This window comes from Microcaecilia unicolor, chromosome 11, assembly GCF_901765095.1.
Source record: "Microcaecilia unicolor chromosome 11, aMicUni1.1, whole genome shotgun sequence".
Lineage (NCBI taxonomy): Eukaryota > Metazoa > Chordata > Amphibia > Gymnophiona > Siphonopidae > Microcaecilia > Microcaecilia unicolor.
Window position 1 is genome coordinate 173,964,088 of NC_044041.1, and position 20,587 is coordinate 173,984,674.

At 42.8% G+C, this 20,587-nt stretch overlaps 1 protein-coding gene across 2 annotated transcripts in view; it reads left to right on the plus strand.

The window, feature by feature from the left end:
- AXL (AXL receptor tyrosine kinase) overlaps positions 1 to 17,087 on the plus strand; it is a 190,453-nt gene extending 173,366 nt beyond the window's left edge. For both annotated transcript variants that reach the window (XM_030220148.1, XM_030220149.1), the window contains exons 16-20: positions 1,415 to 1,536; positions 8,997 to 9,106; positions 11,316 to 11,475; positions 12,062 to 12,198; positions 14,133 to 17,087. In XM_030220148.1, the coding sequence (XP_030076008.1) occupies positions 1,415 to 1,536; positions 8,997 to 9,106; positions 11,316 to 11,475; positions 12,062 to 12,198; positions 14,133 to 14,544 (941 nt within the window). In that variant the 3' untranslated portion in view covers positions 14,545 to 17,087. The remainder of the gene's footprint in view (positions 1 to 1,414; positions 1,537 to 8,996; positions 9,107 to 11,315; positions 11,476 to 12,061; positions 12,199 to 14,132) is intronic.
- Positions 17,088 to 20,587: the final 3,500 nt, after the last annotated feature.

The following is a 20,587-nucleotide window of genomic DNA, read 5'->3' on the forward strand; positions in this document are numbered from 1 at the left end:
GCCTCTTCTTCGGTCCTTACTGGGCCGGTCACTACGTAGAGTATACTCGCCTGTCCGCCGGGGTCGCAGGCTGCGCCGTCGTACGCTTCTCTCTGAAATGGAAAAAGGTGCCTTGTCGGAACCACACAGCCCCCTCTACAGTCAGGCGGAGTGGATCGGCCCTCCTCCGGGAGATGGACGCTGAAATCAGCGGTGGCCACTCACCACCTTCTCAGATGGGGGTCGATGACCCCACCCGACCGCAGTGGGGGAGGGGAAGAATATAATCCGATTCCCCTTTCTACTTCTGTCCCATCTGGGTCGCCAATGAAACAGGTGGGAAATCAGGAGACGAAAGGCAAATTTTGGTTCCAAACAAGGCAACTTTATTGCTAGCAAGTGAACAGCACCGAGTAGCCTCGGGACACTGTGTGTCATAAATCATCTGACGCGTACATTTATACTTCCCTACTGGGCCTGCGCATTTGGCCCCTTACACGTCACAACCGACATGCGCAGTAAACATTTGTAGTTCTTACAGTACAAAATTGTAGTCCCAGTACGTACACACGTCATAATACTGAAATGATACTGGCAAGAAGAACGAAACTTAGCAGCTTATTCTTCACACACACACAATGCTCCTTTCTAGCACAGGAGATAAGGTTCGGCTCAGGAATGCAGGGGGGTGTCAGCACCCTCCAAGGTCGTCTATTCAGATGGCGTTGCTACAGGCAAGCTGGTCTTGTATAGGCCTTGCTAACTACTGTTACAAGCTATATGTCTAATAGCCCTGCATTCTGTGTTTTCATTAGTAAACAGCAACTTCTTTCATTAGTAAACAGTAAAACTGGATAAGGCACAAATGTCCAGTGCAGTAATAAGGTATGGCTAAAAGGCCAAAAGCAGAGGTAGAGTCCATAAGTATAAGTCCATCAGTAGGAACAAAACATGAGGTTGTTCTGTTGGTCAGTAGTATTCAGGTAGTACCGGCGTTCCACTCCTTCACATTAAACATAGATTTTCGCAATCAGACCAAGGAAACTTGGTGATGAGATGCACCACCAGCTGGTGCAGCTGAGCTGACCATAGAATCCAAGCAGGAATGTAAGGCATCAAAAATCAAGACAGGAAAAGAGAAGAAATGTTTTAGGCTATATTTATAAAGAAATAGACTTAAATAGGTGTGTTCTCACTGCCTAAAACTAAGCACCTGGTTTTATAAAACTACCTTCCTCGTGTCCATACAACAGAACAAAACTAGGGCAAGATTTGCCTTTCAGGATCAGAGGGAGGAGATAGCAGTTGTAACTGATGGCAAGATCTGTAACGGAGGCCACTCACATGACATTTATTAACAGTGTTCAGAAGGCCATGAGACCATTCATTGAGTGCTTCTCCATAGTTAATGTTGTCCACCCATTTTCTGTTACAGGCGTCTGCTTGCAGAACACAGAGAACGAAGGTTACCCCTCCCCGGTGGTCATTCTTCCCTTCATGAAACATGGAGACCTACACAGTTTCCTGCTTTTCTCACGGCTCGGGGATAACCCTGTGGTAAGGCACTGGATACAGCTGTGAAAATTTGGGAGAGGCAGAAATTTTCTAATCCAAGAAAGGCGTCGGGGGGGGGGGGGGGGGGGGGCTGAACAGATGTGGCAGGTAGCCCAGACATGGGGATGGCCTTGCCAAATATCTACCTCAGGTTATTTTCTTTATTTAAAGAATTGGACATATTTTCTCTTTCATGTTTTATTAATTGTATTTAATAGCTCACCTTTAATGACAATGATGTTATTCATTACCATCATTTCAAAACATTTTTGGCTTGGAAATCTCCTTGTACTTTTATCATTTACTTATTCAAATGAGATTATCTGACATCTTCAAAAATAAGCCCAGAGCAAATTACAGTTTAAAATTTAATTACATAAGAATCTGCAAATAAAAGCACATCCCAAAATTAAACTAAAATAAATCCAACAAACAGTAATAAATTATTCAAAGGCACAGCAGAACAAAGCTCTATTAGATTCCTAAAAAGTAAATCTGTTCCTTCTGAATCTTGGGGAGCATGTAACTTTTGAAGTCTAATTGTTTTGAAAATATATCACTTCAGGCACAGGCAGCTCCTTGTGACTCTGGGCAAGTCACTTAACCCTCCATTGCCCATGTAAACCGCATTGAGCCTGCCATGAGTGGGAAAGCGCGGGGTACAAATGTATCAAAAATAAAAAATAAAAATAAAATAAATACCTCCACGGCTTTGTTGTAAACTGTAATTTCTTGTCCCTTGAGCTTCCTACAACTTATTCAGAATTCTGTGGCTCATTTACTAACCAATCATCTCTCACCTTATTTGTCATCACTACACTGGCTTCCAGTAATCTGGAGGATTTAATTTAAATTGATTATATTATTTCATCATACATTGATTGGTAGTACAATTCATAAGACCTCCGGCTCTACATGTGTCTTGATGGACAAAAAGTACTTGAAATCCTGACAATCATACAGATTCACTTTGCAGAATCACGGGCTCAGGCTTTTCTTTAGCATCCTCTACAAAATGGAACAAACTACAAACCGAGTTTCGACTGATAACAGATACTGTAGTTTTCTGAAAACATCTCAAGGCCTGTTCCTGTCTTTGGGGCTTGTGAAGTGCCGAAAGGAGATCCATTCCGTCTTTGCAGTGCTGCTTCAATGAGCCCAGTATCAGCAGACTGACATCATCATGCCACTGCTTCTTTCCCAAAATAGACCTAGACAGCCATGACGAGCTCTTGTGAATCTACTGAGGAGTTATTAGAAATCTATCAAAGGTATTTACATTGAAAGATGGCTGCTGGCGTAAATAAGCATGCGAATAAAGGTGAGTCGGTTGATGTAGTGTATCTATATTTTCAGAAAACTTTTGACAAAGTTCCTCGTGAGAGACTCCTGAGAAAATTAAAAAGTCCTGTGATAGGAAGCAATATCCTTCTGTGGATTAGGAATTGGTTATTGGACAGAAAACAGAGGGTAGGGTTAAATGGCCACTTATCTCAATGGAGGAGGGTGAATAGTGGATTGCCGCAGGGATCTGTACTGAAACTAGTGATATTTAACATATTTATAAATTACTAGTAAAAAAGGCCTGTTTCTGACACAAATGAAACGGGCGCTAGCAAGGTTTTCCTCGGCTCCCCTGCAGCCACCCATGTCCAGCGACCCTCCTTTTCCCCTGCAGCCACCCATGTCCAGCGACCCTCCTCTCCCCCTGCACCCACTGCAGCCACCTATGTCCAGCGAACCTCCTCTCTCCCTTGCCCCCCCTACTGCCACCTATGTCCAGCGAACCTCCTCTCTCCCCTGCCCCCCCTACTGCCACCCATGTCCAGCGACCCTCCTCTGGACATGGATCAGCTGTGAGGCATGTTCCCCCCCCCCCCCCCCCCCCGGGTTCTGAAGTTCACATCATAATGGCTACGGTGATGTCAGCCTGATCTATGGAGCCTAGCAGACCAACTCGGAATGAGCCACGGTCCCAGACAAGTCAGAACGTTGGAGGTGAGAATTATTATATAGGATCTGCAAACCGGAATGATGATTGAGGTGATTAAATTTGCAGATGACACAAAACTATTCAAAGTTGTCAAAACACATGCGGATTGTGAAAAATTGCAGGAAGACCTTAAGAAACTGGAAGACCGGGCATCCAAATGATAGTTGAAATTTAGTATGGACAAATGTGAAGTGATGCACAGTGGGAAGAATAATCCGAATCCTAGTTACCTGATGCCAGGGTCCACCTTAGGAGTCTTCACTCAAGAAAAAGATCTAAGTGTCATTGTAGACAATACACTGAAATCTTCTGCCCAGTGTGCAGCAACAGCAGCCAAAAAAGCAAACAGGATGCTAGGAATTATTAGGGAAAGGATGTAAAATAAGACCAAGAATATTATAATGCCTTTGTATCACTCCATGGTGCGACATCACCTGGAGTATTGTGTTCAATTCTGGTTGCCATATCTCAAAAAAGATACAGAACTAGAAAAGGTTCAAAGAAGAATGGCCAAAATGATAGAGGGGATGGAACTCCTCCCATATGAGGAAAGGCTAAAGAGGTTCAGCTTGAAAAAGAGACAGCTGAAGGGGATATGATCGAGTTCTATAAAATCCTGAGTGGTGTAGAATGGGTAGAAGTGAATCGATTTTTCACTCTTTCAAAAAGTACAAAGACCAGGGAACACTCGATGATATTACAAGGAAATACTTTTAAAACAAATAGGAGGAAATTTTTTTCACTGAAAGAAATGTTAAACTCTGGAACTCGCTGCCGGAGGATGTGGTAACCGGTTAGCGTATCTGGGTTTAAAAAGGTTTGGACAAGTTCCTGGAGGAAAAGTCCATAGTCTGTTATTGAGATAGACGTGGGGGAAGCTATTGCTTGCCCTGGAATTGGTACCATGGAATGTTGCTACTAATTGGGTTTCAGCCAAGTATTTGTGGCCTGGATTGGCCACTGTTGGAACAGATACTGGGCTAGATGGACCATTGGTCTGACCCATTATGGCTGCTCTTATACTCAAGTTTTATACATGTTGCCTGTGTAGATTCAGGTATTATTTATTCTAATGATTTTGCTATGGGCAAAAGGAAAGTCGAGGCAGGGGCCCATAGACTGTTGTTGTTCAGTCAAAGGATTTCAATGGAATGGCAGACCAGAATTCTATTCTTAACATGCCTAAAAACAGCATCGAAGCTCCTTCTCTGACTGAATCCTCACCTAGCGCCTTTGGTCCCAGTTACGTTTAAGAGTATTTCTTCCCCTTTCCTTAGTGATTAAAGCTAAGGGAGTCTGAGGGAAGAAAATACTAATTCTTTAGAGAATAATAACATGGAGTCAGCTAACTTTAGTACCACATCTTCTGTTGTACCTTCAGTGACCATGTCTGTGTGATCTTCTGATATTTAAAGTCTCTAGGGTATTGAACAGTGAATTCACATGTTTAGCATCTTTGGTCTCATTTGTATGCCCAGTTCTGTTTCCCATTTCTGTGGGGTCAGAAAATGTATGTCTCCTTCTAAAGAAGTCACCAGTTTAGAAATGTGATGAGTTATGACCAAAATAGAAGCAACTTTATTGAATTGCTTACCTCAACTTTGTAAATTCTGTGGGGAAACTATACAGAAACTGCATTGAAACAAGAAATAGGTAGTCATGGGCGGACATTGCTGAACTATATGGAGAGGTTGGAAGTATTAGAAACCATGAATGTCTCTTTCGTTGAGAATAATATGCTGTTTGAACATGAATTGAAAAAAAAATTGAGAATACTCATCATTCATGTAATTGAAAGATTTCTCTATTTCTCAGTTTCCCATATTGTACTATGATTTCCCTTTTTAGAAATGTTCATATGGTGGATATCTTACATTTTGAAGCTGGATTGCTACTTCACATGGTGAAAGTATTTTATGTTCGTGGTACTATTAAGAATATTTAAATTTAACTGCTCTCTTAGAGTTTTGGTACAGGAATCCACCAACAGGGATATTGTGGTGGCTTCCCTTACTGGTGTTCCTGATAAGAGATGGAGTTTTGCCTTCTTTCTTTAAGGAAAAATCTACCTTGTTTCATGGTGGTATAGTTCAGGTTTACCCAGATTTATCCCCTAAAACTCAAGAGATTAGATGAGAACTGTATAAATTTAGACTCTGATGTTTGATTTGGGGTTTAGTTTAGGGTTATGGCTAGCAGGGCCGGTCCTAGGGTCTCTGGCGCCCCCCTGCAGACTATGAGTTGGCGCCCGCGTGCCCCCGCCCCCCCCCCCCAGCATCTCCTTTCTCTCTTCTCCCACCCTGCCCCTGTCCAGCGATTCTCCTTCGCCCCCATCCCCCGCCGCCCTTTAAATTTACCTCCGTTCCAGCAGCCGCGTCATTTGAAAGCCTTGCCCCATCTCTAGCCTTTCCTCCCTTCGTGAGTACATTCTGCAGTCCCGCCCTCGAGGAAATAACGTCAGAAGGCGGGACTGCGGAACTAACTCACGAAGGGAGGGAAGGCTAGAGACGGGACAGGGCTTTCAAATGATGCGGCTGCTGGAACTGAGGTAAATTAAAGATTTAAAGCACCAAGGGCAGCGCAGTATGGCGGCACAGCACCGCAGCGGCGCCCTTGAAGGCAGGCGCCCCCCTGCGGCGCTTACCCCGCTTACCGGGTTTGACCGGCCCTGATGGCTAGGGTTAATTTTCATCCATTGGCTGTCATGGTGCAGCAGTGAAATGAAAGTCAGATCCCTAGCTGGGTCTGGTGCAGCATTGGGGCCTGGAAGACTATCATCGTTTGAAGCGATATATTCATAACCTCTCCAGCAGTGCCCTCCAGTGGACAACAGTCTCCCTTCCTCTTAAATCTAAAAAAAAAAAATGTTCTTGATCCTAAGAAGTCTTGCTCTGTTGCTGACGTTATTTTAATGCTGAATGCTTAAATAATTAATAAAGACGCTTCAAGGAAAGAGAAACATTGGTTGTATTAGAAGTTGGGAACTAAAGTTCCAAAGTCTGAAATACCCACAGGGTGGCTTTTCATAGCGCACCATGTTCTTGTACCAGAATGGTGGCATCCCAACCTACTGTAGGGAAACTACCAGGGGGCAACAGAGCCACTCACATTCACTGCTGACCCTCACAATATTCACAAGTCGAACTGGCTGAACTGTAGTCACCTACTGAATGAAGTTTTGCATCAGCTATCTCCCCCCCCCCCCCCCCCCCCCCCCCCCCCCCCCAGTGAAAAGTCCCTTGTGATCTATTCTAGAGTTTCTGTGCATGCATTGTGGAAGACCTGCTTGAAGGTTGTCTTCCATCCCTTCCTCCTTTCCTGCTGCTCTTCTGTAGTGGCGCTACCTCACCCAGGTCAGCCTAAAGACGTTGATCCAGTCCTGGTTTTGCATATAGAGAACGGTAGCTCCTACTTAGGGAAATAAGAACTCCCAGCTCCATGCAAGCAAAGGAACAAAAGCCAGTACTGGACAGCAGGTTCAGGTACTGCTATGTCTCAATATCACCAGGCTATGAACCCCGCGGAATCCTTCCCCCTCCTTTCCCCACCCCCACCCCAGTCTTGGCTGCCTTGCTCTCCGTCCTCCTGCTATTAAGGGGGTACGGTTTTCTAGGTTGGCAAATTCCGTTTGGCAAATTCCCTTTTTTTTTCTTTTTTGGTAATTCCTTTTGAAATTTTCTTCCTTCAAATATCAGAACAGAGTTGAGTTGTTATGGTTTAAAAAACAAAAACATTTTTATTTGATAAATGATTATCTTTTATAGCTTTTATATTTTTTAATGATGTTTATTATTTTGTTATATTATATTAGTTTACAAAGGTGCACTAGTGTTTTTTGTACATGCTAAAAATAAGCGTGCGCTAAATGCTAGAGATGCCCTTATATTCCAATGAATCAACTTGAAGGGACCTAACAGTATTGATGTGGGGACTTACTTTAAAATATAATGTAATTATGTCCCAAACATCCACATTTATATGTATTCCACAGTCCAAATTCACAAGCTCTCCATATCTTCAGTTTCACTTAATATTTTTTAAAAAGGGGATCATCAGAATAATCAACAGCATTTCCCATTTGGGCACAGCGTCCCATACAATTATGGCGCTGTGTACATCTTAACATAGTAACATAGTAGATGACGGCAGAAAAAGACCTGCACAGTCCATCCAGTCTGCCCAAGAACATAAATTCATATGTGCTACTTTTTTATTTGTATCATATAAGTCTGCCCAGCACTATCCCCGCCTCCCAACTACCAGTCCCACTTCCCACCACCAGCTCTGTCACAGACCGTATAAGTCTGCCCAGCACTATCCCTGCCTCCCACCACCGGCTCTGGCACAGACCGTATAAGTCTGCCCAGCACTATCCCTGCCGCCCAACCACCAGCCCCGGCACAGACCGTATAAGTCTGCCCAGCACTAGTCCCGCCTCCCAACCACCAGCCCCGGCACAGACCGTATAAGTCTGCCCAGCACTAGCCCCACCTCCCAACCACCAGCCCCGACACAGACCGTATAAATCTGCCCAGCACTAGGCCCACCTCCCAACCACCGATCAATGAAGATGTACACAGTCTAAATCCCTAGTTACTGCATATGTATTAATTTGCTTCTTTAACTTATTGTAATTTGCATTATATTCTGTACATTATTATGTTTTATTCACTTTATTGTTTGTAAGCCACATTGAACTTGAGTCTCTTTCGGGCTAATCGGGGTATAAATGTCTTGGAAAAAATAAATAAATAAATAAAATATTTCACAGGAGTCTACACGGATTACAAAAGAATGAACCTCAACATTAAAGGGACTTACAGAATGTGATAATAATGTGTTAATAATAAAACAGATCTAGTTCATTTTGAGTACAACTATGTCTTAAGAAATTTCCGAAATAGAAAGTATGTAGGTAATTCTCTAATCTGCCTAGGGAGACTAATCCACAACCTATCTCCTTGAAAAGAGGACAGTTCAACCTGCTTCTTATTTCTAACTCCTTTCAATGATGAAAAATTAAGCTTCATCTTATCAGTCTCACGCACTACAGACTGATAATTAGGAAGATGTAAGATCCTAGTAACACCTACAGAGTTTAACCTATAACATGATTTTAAAATCATGCAATTTTAAAAACTATTCACAAATTGATTGGAAGCCAATGTAAGGAGTCTGGCAGAGGCGAAAGCTCTTTCAGATTTACCCAGGCTGAAAGTAAGCCTAGGAGCCCTATTCTGCAAGAGCTGAAGCTTTCTTTGCAAATTCAATGACACTGTAGAATACAAGGAGTTGCAATAATCCAACTGCGGAAGGAAGATAGATTGAGCATTAACTCTAAAACTTTCCTTACTCAAGGAAGACCTCGTTATAGAACTGCACCCCGACAATGCAGCTCCCAACCTAGAGCGTTTGCTTCTTTAGTAGCTTGGCAACATTAGATAGCTTACTGGAATTCTCCTTCTTACAGTTTTTGCCAACTCGGACGCTGGTAAAGTTCATGACTGACATCGCAAGTGGGATGGAGTACTTGAGCGCCAAGAATTTCATCCACCGTGACCTGGCAGCTCGGAACTGCATGTAAGTATCCCCCAATAATGTCCTCTCTCCCGCTGTTCCATTTAGAGACTGGTTTTTGGCCAGTGTTCCAGTTCAGTCTGGAATGCATTTGTTAGCTCAGATGAAGTGTATTTCTGAGGTTCATTTCTAACACAGTTGTGCTTTGTACTCCAAGGGCATTTCAGACTCCTCTTTGTGAGAGAGTTTGAGGAAAGGTCTGCCCCGGCATCCTCTCACGTTCATGCTCTTGAAATGGTGTCAGTTTTTGAGACTTCTCATTGTAGAGGCCCTATTTGGTGTTCTAGACATACATAAACTGGCATTTAAAGGTGTAATTTTCATACACACCAATTTCAGAATGCTAGGATATACGTGTTCAAAACTCGAATATGTGCATTTGGCAAGGGGATGTGTTCTAGGCGGGACTAGGGTGGCTAAAAAAGATACACAAGCCTTCCTAATTTTAGAAGGGGAATTGCACATTTTTTCACCGACATGAATGTCGGGATTTCTACCTTCTCCCGGGCATGTCTAGGTGTTAGTTGCTCAATTTATGCAGCGTTCCCCTGGAGAAAGTAAGGGTGATCTCTCCCTTAATCCTTCATATTCACTTATGCCAAACTGTTTTTCAAAATAGTTATCTGTCTTCAAGGTTTAGTGAATATGAAGATATAAAAAGTAAAAATAAAGACTTAATAAGAAAGGAGGGTTTTTTTAAAGACTCCTGAGGAAGCTGCTCAGCTGCTAGTCCAGTGTGTTAATAGCAGGATGATATACTGAGCTTCTGAAATCTTTTTTTCCTCCAGTCTAATGTCTTGCCGAGTCAGTTGACCTAGCATTGTTCAATTCATCTTGCATTGTTTGAATAGTGTTAATTTCTTCTAGCAATTTTGAAGCCTATTCATTTATTAATATAAGAAATAGCATATATAAATAACAAATAATACAGCTTGCTTCACTACCAAGTACCCAGGCCATCTCCCACTGAGATTCTATCAATTCAACAGCTCTCCAACTATTGGAAACAACCAGCAATTTCTTTTGTAATTCTGAGGAGCTCTCCAGTAGCAATCAGAAGTGGAGTGGAATGGTTAAATAGGATGGATCTTTGTTTAAAGTTTCAAACACTAAAACAAAAGGGACACTTAAGCTGTGGGATCCGTTGCCAAATGGCATGGTCAATGTAGTTAACATAGCAGGATTCAAAAAGATTTGGACAAGTTCTTGGCGTAAAAGTCAGTAAAATATTTATTTGAATTAAGCTCACACCATTGCAGTAGTACTTACATTCAGGTAAACTAGATATTACCCCTGTACCTAGAGAGTTACAATCTAATTTTGTGCCTGAGGCAATGGAAGGTTGAGTGACTTGCCTAAGATCATAAGGAGCAACAGCAGGATTTGGATTGATTAGTTGTATTGCACAATCAGGTGCTGTAACCACTAGGCTATTCCTCCACTCCTAGACTTGGTAACACACTATAGCTTATCTCTCGAAATGAGTTGTAAGAGGTAGATCTATTTTTTGGGATCTCCTGGCTGCTTGTGATCCAGACTGGACACCATTGAAGACAGGATGCTGGGCTTGATGCAGGGTCGACATTAGGGAGAGGAGCAAACAGGGCAACTGCCCTGGGCCCCACAGCTCCAGGAGGCCCCAAGTTCCAGGCATCTCTCCCTCTTCTTCCCACCACAGTTCATCTCCTCCTCCCTTCCTGATCTTCTTTAAAAATGTATTTCCCTTCTCAGAAATGCCCGGGTGCAGCAGCCATCCTCACAAAGTGCCCTGAAGCTTTCCTTCTTTGCCACAATCCCCCCCCCCCCCCCTCTCCCGATGTAATTTCCTGTTTCTGCCTGGGCGGATCGCAGCAGAGAGGGAAAGCTTCGGGGCAGCTTGTGAGGATTGCTGCTACGCCAGGGTCCCTCTGAAAAGGGAAACAATTTTTTAACGATCAGGAAGGTGAGGGGAAGGGAGGGAGACAGACAGAGGTGGAGAGATGCCCGGATCATGTAGTAGCAACACAGGTGGGGAGATCGGGATGGGGGGTTAGGGGATTGGGGATCAGGGGCCCCCAGTATGTCTAAAACTGACCCTGGCTTGATGACTCAGTACAGTGCATCTTAGGCTTGCATACTTGATTTTGGCTGTTTTTTTTTTACTAAGTTTTCCCTCATCCCAATCCTCTCTTCCCACTCATTACTGATCATGTCAATACCTTACCTCTGGCAGGCTGAATGAGAACATGAATGTTTGTGTTGCTGATTTCGGCCTCTCCAAGAAGATCTACAATGGTGATTATTACCGGCAAGGACGCATCTCTAAGATGCCCGTGAAGTGGATTGCTATGGAGAGTCTGGCCGATAGGGTGTACACCAGTAAAAGTGATGTGGTGAGTACCCACTTTGCTCTCCCTCCATACATACACTTCATACATTCTTTTCTGCCCTTATTTCCGATGTTGCTCCTGAGTCCAACACCCTGGAGCCCTAAAAGGGGTTACAAACTGAGGCTTCAATGGGTTAGACTCAAGGGCAAAATCAGAAAATATTTCTTTATGAAAAGAGTGGAGAAGGATGCATGGATTGGACTCCCAGTGGAGGTACAAAGTCCTTGAATTGTGTATCAGTAATAATATGTTTAGTAGAAGGCAGTGAGACCTGGATTAGCTATGAATTGAGTACTGTAAATGGTATTAAAGTTTGCATGGTTCACTTATTGATCAGATTTCCTGAGTCACCAGATTTAAAGGGTCAAATTACAGATATTTCAGCAGTTGAAAGCCAGTTCTCTTGGACAAAACTTGTATTATTAGTGAATACTTTTGAGGGGTTAGAAGATACCATTCCAAAAATGATGAATGATTTTTTTTGCTCCTTGATTTCTTTCCCCTCTCTTTTGCACTTGTTTGAGTAATAGGTTGCTGAGGGGATATGTAAGGTGAAGACCTGGTTTAATGCCATTTCCTTTAATTCCAGTGGTCATTTGGTGTTACTATGTGGGAGATCGCCACCCGTGGACAGACGCCTTACCCAGGGGTGGAGAACAGCGAGATCTATGATTATCTGAGGCAGGGAAACCGGCTCAAGCAGCCCCCAGACTGCCTGGATGGACTGTAAGGAATTCTGCTTTCATCTTTACCGCTCTTCCTCTCTACCTGACAATAATTTCTAAACCACTGTGATTGTATCACAGAAAGGCAGTATATCAAATGCATAACCCCCACCCTTTCCCTTACGCTTGTTAGCAAGGACCCAATCATATGACAAACGTGAAAACTGTGAGGGATTCTCCTAAGCCTGTTTCATGTAGACTTCTGTTGCTGTAGGGCTGGAAGCAGTAAACCCCTCTTCCCTGGGAATAGGTTGCTTGGTTACGTGGAGGGGCATTTTCGAAAGGGACGTCCAAGTTGCGATTTGGACATCCTTGCAAAATGGCGAAATCCAGGAGCGGGGAAACCCGTATTTTTGAAACGAGATAGACGTCCATCTTCATTTTGAAAATACCGTCAGAGACGTCCAAATCCTTAAATTTGGGCATCCCTAGATTTGGTCGTCCCTAGACATGGACGTTTCTGACTTTCAGCGATTTTCGAAACCAAAGACGTCCATGCCAAAAACATTGAATGCAAGCCATTTGGGCATGGGAGAAGCCAGCATTTATAGTGCACTGGTCCCCCTGACATGCCAGGACACCAACCGGGCACCATAGGGGGCACTGCAGTGGACTTCATAAATTGCTCCCAGGAACATAGCTCCCTTACCTTGTGCGCTGAGCCCCCCAAACCCACTACCCAGAACTGTACACCACTACCATAGCCCTTATGGGTGAAGGGGGCACCTATATATGGGTACAGTGGGTTTGTGGTGGGTTTTGGAGAGCTCGCTGCTCCCTCCACAAATGTAACAGGTAGGGGGGGGGGGGGGTATGGGCCTGGATCCGCCTGTCTGAAGTGCACTGCAGTACATATTAAAACTGCTCCAGAGACCTGCATGCGCTGTCATGGACCTGAGTATGACATCTGAGGCTGGCATACAGGCTGGCACGACATATTTTGAAAGATGTTTTTTCAGGGTGGGAGGGGGTTAGTGACCACAGGGGGAGTAACGGGAGGTCATCCCCGATTCTCTCCGGTGGTCATGTGGTCATTCCAGGCACCTTTTTGTGCCTTAGTCATAAGAAAAACAGGTCTGGGTGAAAATGTCCACGTGTTCGTCAGGGACGTCCTTGGTTTTTTTCGATTATGGGTCAAGGACGTCCAAGTGTTAGGCACGCCCAAGTCCCGCTTTCACTATGCCTCCAACATGCCCTCTTGAACTTTGGCCGTCCTTGCGACGGAGTGCAGTTGCAGACATCCTAAATCGAGTTTCAATTTTACCGATTTGGACGTCCCTGGGAGAAGGACATCCATCTTCCGATTTATGTCAAAAGATGGACGTCCTTCTCTTTCGAAAATGAGCCCAATAGTAATATAGTAGATGATGGCAGACAAAGATAAAAATGACCTGTCTAAGTTGCCCTGTAATGTGATTAGGGTTGTAGGTTACCTCCAGGCCAGTGCAAGAGTGTTGGGCACCCTAGGTAAAACTTCGGCTTTATGCCCACCATTTAAGTAATTTCCAGGTGCATAGCCCATCAGCTCCTCTTCCAAGATTTTGATAATTAAACTCTACAAATCATGATCACCCTACAACAGTTCTATAAAAATGCATAATTTGACATCATGCTTTTAAATATTACATTTTGTTTAGCAGGTAAAGGTAGTCACTGATGGTTCTCGAGTTGATATGGTTTTCAGGACTTTGACTGCAGCTGCTCTTTGCTGCCCACCTAGAAGCTGCTGCCTTAGGCAACCACCTAGTCTTTCTTAATAGTTCAGCCGCTGCTGGTTATCTCACATGCCTTCATTGAGGATTGTAATTGATGCATTTTGCACTTTACTCTGCCTCAGGGGCAGATTGCATGAAAGTGGAGCTAGAGGTTGATAAGAAAAGATGATTGGTCAAAAAGGGATTTGTAAGTACTTTGCACCTTGTGTGTCTACTGCAGGTACAAGCTAATGTATAGCTGCTGGTTGGTGAATGCCAAGGACCGTCCATCATTTGAGGTGCTGCATGAAGAGCTGGAGAAGATCCTGCAGAGCTTGCCCCCTGTGAAGGAGCCTGAGGAGATCCTTTATGTTAACATGGAGGATGCTTGTGCCTCTTCCTCAGATGTTGAGGGAGAGGTGGGGGCTGTGGGGGGCTTTGAGCTGGAGAACTTAGTAAAGGAGTCCTGCCTGAAGGGCAACCCCATCACTGCTGAAGTCCACCAGCCCTTGATTGCAAACCGCTATGTCCTATGCCCACCACATGAAAATAGGCACCTCTTTGAGTCTCAAGCCAATGATAATGCTGCATTGTGTACCACGCTAGAAGAAGCCATACTAGAAGACATACATTTCCAAGGACTGAAGCAATAATAGATGCCTTTTGATACTAATCATAATAACTTTGAATTCCAACCAGGATATTCCAATAAAGCCATGGACTCTGCTCTAAGGTTCTGGCTGATGTTGCCAAGAGTTGAGGGCAACAGAAAAACAAGGGAAAGAAAAGATTCAATGAAAATTCTGATGCAAAGAACTAAAACTCTCATTCTTCTGTAACCACTTGTCCCATGACTTTCGCAAGTAGTAGCACTAGCTGTACACAAAAACGCCAACTTTTGGAACCCCCCCCCCCCCCCTTTCATTCCTACTGTCTCATCAACAGTTTTCTGCTTTCAGCCTCAGCCTACAGTCATGTAACAGTCATGAGCATTAACTCCTGTATTGATCGGGAGACTCAACATAATAACAAAACATGAACCATGCTGAGTGAAACCAGGGTCCATTGAGTCCTGCATCCTCCAACTTGGCCAGTCTTGGATCACAAATACCAGCACAGACATCTCTATGGATCCCCAGAGACTGGACAAGTGCCATCTTTCCTCAGGCCTTGTTTCCTATTGCTGTAAGTCTTCCATGGACCACCTTTTTAATGGTAAGCATCATGAACCAATAGAAGGCTTTGCCCTGGAGTGGTAATTACCATTATCTGCATATTAACATTGATGTTATTGCACAGGCATTGGAAATCTTATTACCAGAATATATGTATTAATATTTTGGATAGAGCACCTTGTGACCAGGAAGTACATTCCAACTCAACGTTGCATACAAAACATTTCACAACTTCTAAACTCTACATAACCCATAGGCCTTAAAATCAAGCAAGCTTTTATGCAAGGCCTAGATATGATGGGCCTGAAGTCTGCTGTACCATGATGGTATGACGAAGTGCAGGAGTTTACTTTGCTCCTGATGAGAACTGAGCAACTTTCTTTGGGAATATGTGTATCCCCACCTTTATTCTCTGGAAACAAGCCACAGTTCACTGGGAAAACTTGGTAGCCTTCCTGCATTTGCCACAAGAAATTGCCTGGGACAGATATAGTTATAAGGTTGGAATTGCTCAAAGCAGAGTGGCAGGGAAAGAGGGGACAGTCTGGTATAATTAGATTGTAAGCTCTGTCGAGCAGGGACTTTCTCTTCCTTTCGAGTGTACAGCGCTGCGTACGTCTAGTAGCGCTATAGAAATGATTAGTAGTAGTAGTATAGTCAGCTGGTAGCAACCAGCTTAAATGTTCCTTATGCAAAACTGTCATCTCCAACAGTGATATACATATCTCCATCAGCACAGGGCTCATGAGATGGAGTGACTTTATCTTCTGCCAGGCTCAGGATGTGACACTGAGCCAAATGGAATCGGTTCCTTTTAAGCTGTCTAGGTCAGATTCTTCCTGCATGCCCCCTGTGTTTCCATATGCCGCCATGGAAGAAGCCACATTTGTACAGGGCAGACTGTGTGAGGTCTGTGACCTCAAAGCCAGCATAGGCCTGTTAATCCAGTCAATGAGGTCATGTGAAACACTTGTCCAAAATGGCTACACAATAAAAGAACTCAGGGGAGAATGGCTTAAAGCATTTCCGAATTTGTGATTTAGTAGTAAGTGAATTTTTTTAAAAGACATTTCTTTATTGATCTTGATTCCTTTATAACAATTTGATAAAAATAAAAAGCAGATGCACAAGAGACATTTCACTATGTTTGAACTCTGCTTATCTACATACTCTGTGCCTTGTCTTAAATGGAGTTTACCTCTGTCTTCTCACACTTGGGTTGTTTTTTTTTCTACACAAAATTGAACTGATGGATATAGAAACATGGGAAGGAGGGATTTAGAAATACTGCAGGGTAGATAGGAGCGACTGGAATAAAAGAGGCATTGGAGAAGGTCAGTGTTAGACTTGGACCCAGGGTGGAGACTTGGGACACCAAAGCCTTCCAGCAGGCTGCGCCACCTTCAGCTTCAAATGAGTTTGTGGCTCACTATGGAGGACCAGAGAAGTTGCCTTAACAGCCCCCTCCCCTTGGAGGATGGGGGGGGGGGTAAGATTCAGAATTACACATGGCTTTTGCAACTGAGTATTCAAAGATCAGATATGTGCAAATCAACAAAGTGATACACAGCAATGATTCTCACCCTTGCATGTTGTACCCCTATTCTGTGCAAATGTAGGTCATGCCTGCTTTCAATGTCCTAGCCAAGTGGTCCACAAGAGCTGGCATGAGGATTTCCCCCAAAGCATTAAGATACCCAGGTCACATTCTGCTTGGATGTAATTTGTCTCAGTAGATAAGAATCTTGATGGGTTAAGTAAGTCCTGATTTTACATCTCTGGTTTTTACAGTGATCAGCATTTAATTAGGGTAGATGCATAAAACTGGGCCTGGTTCAAATCATCCCTCATGACATGGAAACAGTGACCCTGGTAACTTTCCGCTTGGGTCATTTGGCCTTTTGCTCTGGTCCTACAGATTGCATCTGAAGCACCTCTTTCAGGAGCTGTGCCTGTATCTGGCAAGATTCTGGGAGAAAATTAAACCACTACACTTTCCAGACAACCAGTCAAAGACAAAAATTTAAAAAACAATCTAAAAAAGTTATTTTTAAAAAACATAAAAAAGTAAATAAGAAGAGGTCTGGGAAAGGGGAAATCTGGATATAATGTCTCCTTTGTTCCCAGCATTTTTATGGCCAGCAAATTCAATTTTAGATCTGTTAAAAGCCATACAAAATAATAATAAAAACTTTGTCAAATCATGTCTTTGAGGGACCATATTTTTTTAATATCAGTGAAACTTTTTGTAAATGTGTATATTTATATATACTTTTTTACACTGTACATAAATTAAGATTTGTGTACCTGATTATATTCTGAGAACATACATCTGAAAGTTTTGTAATTTTACTGAAAAAAACTATTAAAAGCTTCCTTTTGAAATTTTGTTTGTGTCTGTGATGCAGTCAGTTTCTTCTCTTTAATACTGGGGTTTTCCCCATTTCTGCACCCATTTCTGTTGCATGAGAATGTGGTAAACGCAATTAGCTTAGCAGGGTTTAAAAGGGGTTGGTTAATTTCCTGAAAGAAAAGTCCATAAGCCATTATTAAGATGGACTAGGGAAAATCCACTGCTTATTTCTAGGTTAAGCAGCAAAAAATCTGTTTTACTCTTTTTAGATCTTGCTAGGTACTTGGACCTGGATTGGCCACTTTTGGAAACAGGATACTGGGCTTCATGGACGTTTGGTCTGTGCCAGTATGGCAACGCTTATGTTCTTATCTAGTTGCCATGGCATTTTATTCCAACAAAGGGATTATACAAGGCTTTTAGTTATAGTTTTTAAGCAAAATCCCCCTCCCTCTCCCCTGGTGAAATAAAATGAAATTGGTGTTTCTTGGATAAACACTGTACTCCACTCCTTTTTTCCTGCATCAAGGTTTAAGGTTTATTTATATTCTCTATACTGCTTTCCATAATAATACATCAAGGTGATTAACAATGTAAAAATGTGATGGATCAATATTCAAAACCGCTTATTGGATAATAGCACTGGCTCTCCAGATATGTGCTACTGATCGAGATATTAAGAGGCACTATCCAGATAGTGCCTCTGAATTAGAGAGCTGCTTGAGAACGGGGTTAGCGGAAATCCTCTCCAAGTCCACGGAACTCATGCAGGGATCCTCTCCAGCTTTGCAGGAATCCCGTGGAGATGGATGCAGGTCCTGCGGGGTTCCTACCTATCCTTTCCTTGTGTTTCTAAGCTAGTTTAACAATTATAATAGCACTAAAAAAAAATGAGTGGATAGGGTTGTCAGCACTGAAATCCCCATAAGAACTGAGAGGGGAAGTTATCAACATGGGCTACTTTTATGATGGGTTATTTTACCACAAGTTGGGTTATTTTAGTACAGGGGATGGAGGAGATTCCAGTTGGGACAGGTGAAATTTCTGTCCCCATGCAACTCTCAATATCTTTACAATCCACCTCTGACCTATGCAGATAATGCCAGGGTGGAGCATGAGTGGAGCCAGGATGGTCCTGGAATTTATCCAAATAATGGCAATGTTCAGTTTGCTATCTGGATAATTTATTTGGGTAGCTTTGACCAGATACTCCCGATATTTAGCCCTCAGTACCAGACTTTAACCAGTTGCCAACCCTGAATATCCAGGTATAATTGGACCACCACCAGGACTTATCCGGACACCTGCAATAGTCAGGCCAGTACCTGGTTAACTACTCAGATAAAGCCTTTTTGCTGTCCTAACTGTATTCAGATAGTTCCCTGGTTAGCGAACTGAATATTGCCACTAAGCTAAGGCTGCCAACTGGAACCAGATTCACAGGACAGGGTTGATCCAGTCCTGGGTTTACCCCAGTGCATGTTGGGACTTGTAGTCTTGCTTTTCTTAGGGAATGCAATGGGGAAATCAGAACTACAAGTCCCTGCATGCAACAGGGTAAACCCAGGACTGGATCAACCCTGTCCTGCAAATCTGGATCCAGTTGGCAGCCTTACACTTGTTGGATTATTTGTAGTAAATAATTAGCAGATTTTAGTACACACAGCTTCAGCTTTAGAAATGTTAATTTCTTTCTTCATCTCTCTCTCATTCACCCCTGAATAATTCACTGCTGAGTCACTTTAAAGTTGAAGTAACAAAACATCTGTTTACTCACAGTTTGTAGTTAGATTATAATCAGACAGGCTTATATATACATATTACTATACATTTGTATTATCAGCTCCTTCCATGTGCTTAGATGGTAATGGATGCTCACACCACCATAGATCCTCTCAGGTTAGGAGAGATCATGAGCTCCATGTGCTCCATGTGCTGCATGTGCTGCATCTAACCCCCAACAGGAAGTTGCATAGCTATGTGACCTCTCTAAGTAATTCACATCAGAGGTCACAGAGTAATCACAGAGAAATAATAGGTGACAGGCAATGCATGTAAAATACAATTACATTCCAACAAACCCCTTCTCATGCATAACTGTCATGCAATTATTTATTCATACAAAGTCCAAGCTTTATACGCAGATTCACAAAATGTTCTCTGGGTAACGGTTTGGTCATGATGTCAGCTGTCATATCACTTGTGTGACAATAGTGTAGACTGATGACCCCTTCTTTTGCCAACTCTCGCACGTTGTGGTATTTCGTTGCGATGTGCTTGGTGCGTGACTGAACCTTGTCATTCTGTGACAGTCGGATGCAGCTCTGATTATCTTCCATTATCTGGATTGGTCTCTTTTCAGCTATTCCGAAATCCAGCAAAAGTTTTTCAATCCACATCAGTTCTCTGCACGCTTCCGATACAGCCACATATTCAGCTTCTGTAGAAGACAAACTCACAATACTTTGTTTATGACTGGCCCATGAAATTTGTACATTTCCATACATAAACACATATCCACTTGTGGATTTATAATCAGAATGATCCCCTGCCCAATCTGAATCACAGTAACATATTAGTTTTGGATTACTATTGGCTGAAATCTTTAATTTACAATCAATGGTACCCTTTAAATACCTTACCATCCTTTTAACTGCAGTCCAATCTGATTTGGTAGGTGAGCTGACCCTTCTGCTCAAAATTCCTACTGCATTTGCTATATCAGCCCTGTATGTGGTAGCTAGATATAAAAGCTTACCTATGGCTGATCTATATTGGATGTTATCTGGTAAAGGTTCTCTTACTGTTTCATCCTTCAGAAAATCAGTGATCATGGGAGTGCTTACAACTTGGGCATCTTGCATACCTAAACTTTCAATAAGCTCATTTATTTTCTGCTTCTGGCTTAGAAGATAAGAACCATCATTTTGTTTCTCAATTTCTATACCAAGATAGTATGACACATTACCAAGTTCTTTTATCTCAACATTGAGGTTTAAAACACTTTACAATGTCCTTGTACTCTTGCTCACTTTTGCTTGCAATGAGCAGATCATCAACAAAAGCTAAAATGTATGCATATTGTCCATTTCTGCACCTAGTGTACAAGCATTTGTCTGCTTCACCTTGCTTAAATCCTAAATTTGTCAATATTTCATGCAATTTATC